Source organism: Octopus bimaculoides, chromosome 3 (genome assembly GCF_001194135.2).
Source record: "Octopus bimaculoides isolate UCB-OBI-ISO-001 chromosome 3, ASM119413v2, whole genome shotgun sequence".
In the NCBI taxonomy this organism is placed as follows: domain Eukaryota; kingdom Metazoa; phylum Mollusca; class Cephalopoda; order Octopoda; family Octopodidae; genus Octopus; species Octopus bimaculoides.
In genome coordinates, this window is record NC_068983.1 from 166,884,108 (window position 1) to 166,892,083 (window position 7,976).

At 34.8% G+C, this 7,976-nt stretch overlaps 1 protein-coding gene across 1 annotated transcript in view; it reads right to left on the bottom strand.

The window, feature by feature from the left end:
* LOC106867323 (transcriptional enhancer factor TEF-1-like) overlaps positions 1 to 7,976 on the bottom strand; it is a 120,574-nt gene that overhangs the window by 20,592 nt on the left and 92,006 nt on the right. The window contains 1 exon segment of the mRNA XM_014912162.2: positions 798 to 931. Coding sequence (XP_014767648.1) covers positions 798 to 931 — 134 coding nt within the window.

The window sequence follows — 7,976 nt, forward strand, 5'->3', positions numbered from 1 at the left end:
ATATTCAGTTTACAAGATTATTGATCTCAACTAGAGTATTCAAACAGATCTTGGGAGGGTCCATGTTTCCAATAATAAACACATGCATTATTTCTATCATCATCATCATTCAATTGGTTGATGTAACTGACTTACCCCTCCCCCCCAAAAAAAACTTGTTAGCCTTCAGCCAAAATTTGAAATCATTCATTATTAGTCATTTAACCAACTAAGTTTATCAAAGTCCTTTCATCACTTCATTAATGCCAAGCCGTTTCTATTCCAGATCTTGAGTAGACCTCCCCCCCCCAAAAAAAAAAACACACACAAACACATCTCTCCGAACTGGAGTAGAAATGGCATTGATCAGGTTGCCAATGATGATGAAATGATGACTTTGACAAACTTGGCTGATTGAACGATCAATCAAACATTCAATTAGTTAACTGGTTAAATGTTTAACAAGTTGACAAATGATAATGATAATAATAATAATAATAATAATAATAATAATAATAATAATAATAAAGCAAGTGAACTAGAACCAGTGCATGTATTTATTATTGGCATCACGACCGTTCCAAAATACAAGCAAATCCGAAGTCCCTGCATCCACGGATTTATCTTAATAGTTACTATTATTGCATGCAATGGTACCATTACGTTAATGGATGGACTGTACTCTAAATAAAATAGAATTACATTGGTGATATCAGTCAGAGCTAGAAGCCACCAGAACACTTTGTTAAGAAAAACAGAAGAAGGACTTTAGAAAGAATTTCCCAACACCAACAACACCAACAATGATAAATACTTACTTGAACTTTAAACTGTGCTTGGATCTCTTTTGCTTTTCTTCGAGCTAGGACTTGTATATGACTTGATACTTGTTTCCGTGTACGCGTTTTACCTGTACGCAATTTGATGTAACGTGCTATTAATTCGTTTCGGCCTAAAACAGAAGACAAACACAAAAATCAGATTAAAATATATTTTTTATTCGATAAAAACAGAAATGAAACAGGTAAGTTTAGTTTTATCAGAAAGAAACCAAGTCATGTATTTTTGTTGCTTTTATGGAAGAAGTGATGAAAATAGTTGAATGATATCTTATTTGTGTGCGTGTGTCCACACACACACACACACACACACACTCACTAATGTTACGAGTTTAGTCAGTTGGTGAAAGTAAATAGGATGATAAAACTAACTTTTGGCAGCAGATCAACCAACAGCTTAAAGTAAATATTGGTATTCATGAAAGAGTTTTACCGAAGGAAGAGGGGGAGGTTTTTTTTTCTTTTTTTCAAAGTAAGGAGGATATGTTTGTGTATCTATCCATACTTCCATACATGCACACATCACCATCACCATCATCATTTCTTTTTTAAATGTTCACTTTTTCATATTTGCATGGGTTGGACAGAGATAACTGAGGCTGATTTTATGCAGCCAGATGCCTTTTCTGTCACCAACCTTCACCAGTTTCCAACCAAGTAATATTTCCTCCATGGCCAAACATGTTTCTGTAGAATATTGGAAATGAATGACACTGCTTGTATGATAGTGACACTCATTTACAACCATCCCATGTTATCATGACAAGGAGACACACACACACACACAGTTAGCTTCTTCCACTCCCAATGCTTTGGTCTGCCCAAGGCTATAACTGAAGAGATTCGCTCATTTAATGTTCATTTTCCATGCTGGCATCAGTTGGAGTGTGTGTGTTAACAACGTAACAAATGGTTTTATGCGAAGACATCTTCGCAATTGTTCAAGTGTACCACATGAAAGTGTTGGTACTTATTTTCTATTCTGGATGAGAACATGAGACTGACACAAATCATGAAAGGTAACTTATAAGAATATCTTAAGAGAGTGTGTGTATATATAAATATATACATATATATATATATATATATATATATATATATATATATATATATATATATATATATATAGGGAGAATTCACAAAAGAACAAAAGATGAAGACAGGTGGTGTAGACAACAAACAGATATATTAGTTTAATGCTTGGGAAGTGAAAATGTCTTTAATGTTTTGAGCCTACGCTCTTCCACAGAAAGAAACACAGAAAGAAACAAGGAGAGAAAAAAAACGTGTGTAGTGGTTAGCGATCTATCAATGAGAGGGTGCTTAAAAGTTCCTGGCTTTAAGGATATTGTGAAAGGCAAGGCTTGAAGGCTCAAGCTTCCAAGTTACAGGCTTGGAAAAACTTAAGAACTGCTGGAATAAGTGTGTGAAAAGGAGAGGGGAATATATTAAATAAAATCATAATTAGTTAATTAATCCTCCTGTATTTTCTTTTACCCAAAGCCAGGGACGTTTCAACACCCTGGTGTGTGTGTGTGTAAGTGTGTGTGTGTGTGTGTGTGTGTGTGTGTGTGTGTGTGTGATGATGATGATAAAGTTGCTTGGTAAAGGTTGTTCCAGGGCTAAGAATCAAAAGAAATGACGACATTACAGTGTAACCAATTTAGTATTCCATGGGTGTTAATGACTTCAATGTAATCATTTCACAGGCAGAAGCCATGTGATATGTGGCTGGGGTAATGAACCAGAGGGACAGTTTCTTCGTTGGAATTCTACACAATCTGTTGGTCGATTTCCACAAGGTTCTGCTAGAAGACTTTAGTTCAATGAACCATGTTGTGAGGTCAAGTATTGACCTTTGTCACTTCAAACATACACCTTTTAATCATGTCCTTATAATCAAGGCTGTGGAGTCAAAACAAAAAACTTTGACTCCAGACTCCTCTACTATTGGCACTTCCGACTCCGACTCCTCTTTATGTAATTAAGTAGTTGTGATCTACATATCTTATAAAGCATATGCATACATTTATACTTTATACATTATCTAAAAATGTACTTAACGAGACACATAATAATAATAATAACAATAATAATATCTGACACCCCACCCCCACCCCCTTCATAGTGACATGGTTGTGGTGGTTCAGGTTGTGCAATGCCTCATAGAAATGAACTGCAAACATCTTCCAAGAGTTTTTAGTGTTTTACATGATAGCAATAGTTCTTTATGTATAAAAGCACATGATAATAGTCCTCTTAGTATCTGAAGCTGAAGAGAATTAATGAGTTTGAAATACAGCCATCAGTTAAAAAGAGGCTGCTCTGAGCTGATTATGGCGATTAAGACTTTTTGCCTTAAACGAGTATTTTTTGTTTTTCATAACAAACTACAGTGAAAAGCTTTTATAGTTTTTAAATAATATCTGAAACATATTTGGTCTGAAGTGCAATATCTGTTTCATTCATGTAAACAATTTACTTGTGGTTGAATAGTGATATGATAGAGACTATTTCCACAAAATGGTTTACCATAAAGGTGGAAAAGCATAAATTCCACATCTTGTTCATTCTTTAATTGTAATTAACAGTTGCTTCATTAAGATTAAACAACTCCAAATATATAATGACATAACTGTAATACATGGTTCATCGTCATCTTTTAATGTCTGTTGTCCATGCTGGTATTGGTTGGACAGTTTGATCAGGGCTGGTAAGCTGAGGGGCCGCACCAGACTCCAGTCTGATTTGGCATAGTTTCTACAACTTGACACCCTTCCTAACGCCAACCACTCCAAGAGTGTAATGGGTGCTTTTACGTGCCACTGGCATGACACCAGCATCTGCAACAACAACAACAATTTCACTTGGTTTGATGGATCTTCCTTCTCAAGTATGGCATATTGCCAAAAGTCTCAGTCATTTGTCATCAGGAATGTTAATCAGAAAATTGTAACTGGTTTAATTAAAAATATGCATATAATTGTTAAACACCAACATATTGTAGATTGGGCTGACCATTGTTCCAACGTAATGCAACCACAGAAGACATGCTGATAGCGTTATAAAAATTGCAATTTGCCACAGAAAAATATAAGAGAATTACTGCAAGAAATTATGAACCCCTTCCAGTGGTGAAAATGGTAGAGAAGTGGTGAAAAAAGAAAGAGGAATAAATTCAGCAAGTAGTGTAATCAAAATACAGCTTTTACATAAACCAACAAAAAAAGAAAAAAAAAGAAAAAAGAAAAAAAAAAAAGATGAGTAAAACTAGAAGAGAGGCCAAATTTAATAGTAAAAACTAAACAAATAATCTTTGCAAGTAAACTGCAAAAAGAAGCATGATGATTTCTCTGGAATTGGGGATTGGTAATCCATATTTACAAAAAGAATAGATTAGCCCTTTTGATACCAACCCGGCTGAAACCAGCTCTGGGCTCTGTAGTAGAAATGTCTTGTTTACAAAAGTCCTGAATTAAAATCTTCCACCAAACCTCAATCACAATTTATGTTCGTAACACTAGCTTAATGATAACGAAGTTATTTTAGTAAATGCTTTGTTATATTTAAAATTAATTGAAAGAAACACAGAGCATCTCAACAGAAATATGGTAACAAAAGGGCTAACACAGTGTGGGTTAACAGTGTGAATTAGCACTAAAAATACATGTGATATTTTTTTCTAAACACCAGATTATCAATGACAGAAATATATTTTTATATTCTTAAATAGGATAAGAAAAAGGGGTTAAAAACAAAAACATAAGTAATACCAGGAAGATTACATACAATTACAATGCCTCGATGCATCTTATATACAAAGTTTCCAACAGTTACATGTACAAAAAATGGAATGACAATGAACGAATGGTACTTTCACAGCATGAGATCATGGGGTAACACCATTTGATCACATCAATATGTCTACAATGGCTCAGATTTAACGACAGGTCAAAAATATTCAGGAAAAGATTCAAATGGCAAGCATGGCTGTGTTGTTAAGAAGCTTAATTATATGGGAACAGATGAAGGTTGGTGACAGGAAGGGTATCCAGCTGTAGAAAATCTACCTCCATAAATTCCGTCTGACCCATGCAAGCATGGAAAAGTGGACATAAAAACAATGAAGATAATGATTAATATATTAACATAACAGTGACCCATCCACAATGTAGTGGTGCTCAACCCTTGCCCCTTTCATATCAGCCTGTCTCAGCAGATCATTTTAAACTGTTCAGCGTAACATGCTATATCAGTTGAACAGACTTCTTCCTCACAGGACAAACAGACAGACATATCAACACATACTGTGAAAGGAATAAAAGAGAGTCTACTTCTGGAGTGAGTGCACTGGCTGAATAAAAAAACTAAGAAAATAAAAAGACATTAATCACCAGCTAATGTTGCTGCTGCTGCTGCTGCTGCTACTACTACTACTACTACTACTCTCTAATTCTGGCAAAAGGCCATCAATTTGGGGGAGGGGAGTTGATCACATCGACCCCAGAGGATGAAAGGTGAAGATGACTTCAGCAGGATTTGAACTCAGAACATAAAGAGATGAAAAGAAATTTTGCAAAGCATTTTGTCTGGCTAACAATTCTGCCAGCTCAGCACCTTTTAATAATAATAACAATGATTTCTTTATTTCCTATTCAAGTCCAATTTATCAACACTTTTTTTTTTTTTTCTGGTCAGCTGATATGAAACAGTTGACACGTATTAAATACAAATGGTTTCCTCGTTTAAGTCCAACCCAAATGGTATATATATATATATATATATATATATATGTATATATGTAGCGAATGTTTGCAATGTTGTACAAATGAATGTAGCCTGTATAGAATAGTAAAACTATCTTCCTCTGTTGGTGTCCAACCTATTATATTAATATTAATAATAATAATAACAATAAAGTTATCTAGGCAAACCTGGAGATGTGTACAAAAGGACACTTGAAATCCATCATCCGAGAAAGCGAAGAAGCAAAAGAAATCGGCTCAGTTAAAAAGATTGGCTCAAAAGGCGAGAACAATTTTGAAGCGCCAGCACCACCCCTCTTTCTTTCATTACACCATAAGCAGGTGAGAGAATGAGTTGTGGGTTAACAAACTGAACTATCATAAAAAAAACCAACACCTCAATTCATTGAATGACTCATATACATATAAATATAAATAACATACATATCAGCTGTATATATATAAGATATATAAGGCAGCAATCATGAGAAAAACCTTACCTGAAGCAGCCAATTAGTCATTTCCCATGTGTAAAAAGCTTCACAAAGGTTACGCTTTATCCCCCACCCACCACCACCACCACCACTCTACTTCATTCTCCATATATATTGTCAGTGATTATAGCCTTGTTGGTAGCAGTGCTAATAGTAATAATAATAATAATAAGACGAAGACAAGAAAGGGCTGTTTTTGTGTTATCTAAAATTACTAATAGCAATGCTGACAGTTAATGGAGAAGATAGGCATAAAAATACAGTTATTTAGGACTTTTTATACAGTGTTAAATATAAGCTTTTGTAGTGTTTTATTTTGGTGGCTAGGATTACATGATCAGACACAAAGTACATTTCATACAGTTTCAGAAAACATATCATTAAGTGCATTATATTTGTGACGCTTGTTATAGGATATAATATTAATAAAACTCTTAACAATTCTGTCTCTTTCATACAGGCACATGCACTCCTGTACCTAACATCCTTCTCAGTATATGAGGCTCTGTATACGTATGCATGAATGTGTGTACGGATGGATACTTCATTTAAATGAACTGAGAAGCACTATATATACTCTGTTTAGTTACCATACACACGTGTCTGTGTGTACATATGTGTATATATATATATATATATATATCATCATCATCGCTTAACGTCCATGGGTTGGACGGTTCGACTGGGGTCTGGGAAGCCAGGAGGCTGTACCAGGCTCCAGTCTAATCTGGCAGTGTTTCTACAGCTGGATGCCCTTCCTAACACCAACCACTCTGAGTATATAGTGGGTGCTTTTTACGTGCCACCGGCACGAGGGTCACAACTACAATTTCCATTTGATTGTAATATATACACACACACACACACACATAAACGTGCATGTACATATATATATATATATATATATATATATATATATACACAGACACACAATTAGATCAAACTGTACTTGACAATATCAAGTCGGCTATGTACAAGGATGGTTTTTGTATTTGTTTAGGCTTTAATTCAGTTAGATATTCCTTTCTATTTCTAAATGCAGAGTACAGGTTATTAATGCTGGAACTTGCTATTTACAAAACTGTTATTTTAACGCATTCCTTCCTTTTTATAACAATGATAACTGGGGAAACAAAAGACTTCAAGCATTGCCTATTCCAGTAAATGTTTGACAAACACACTCATGATATTGAATAAACCAGTTTCGATTAAAAGAAAATTCCTAGTTTATAGGGTTCACACAAAACAGTGAGAAAGCATTCTTAATATGTCCTGGCAGAGTTGACCACAACTGTTTTCCATCATCAGAGAACACCTCTGCCAGTCATCTCTTCTCCCCGTCAGTGATCCATGTGGCTTTATGAAAATACATTGTCTGCCAGAATAAATATTCTCACTGCTCTGCATGCACCTCAAGAATTATTATTTGTTTGGCAGGCATCAGTAAACAATTTGTTTAATGAATTATATAAACGTGAAAAACATGTCTGGCCATGAGGAAATATTACCTTGCTTGGAAGACAGGCGAGGGTTGGTGATAGGAAGGGTATCCAGCCATAGCAAATTTAACTCCAATGAATTCCGTCTGACCCCATGCCAGCACAGAGAGGTAGACATTAAAATGCTGATGCCAATGATTATAAATTAAATAACAAACAACAAAAATAAAAAAGGAAAATAACACAAATGGGCCAATGGCATGAATTTAGATCAACAAATTAACTTTTTAATCATTAATAAGATTTTAAAGTTTTTCAAGTGACTGGGGTAGCAATGGAACGAAGCCAGATGGAGTGTTTTTACAGAATAAAGTGAAACTGTGTCAGATTGATTTTAGAATATTTTATAGAACTTGACGAGTTGTGTGTCAAGTTTTCTGTTTCATGTTAACTCATATGAATTTTTATTTGAAGTTGGTT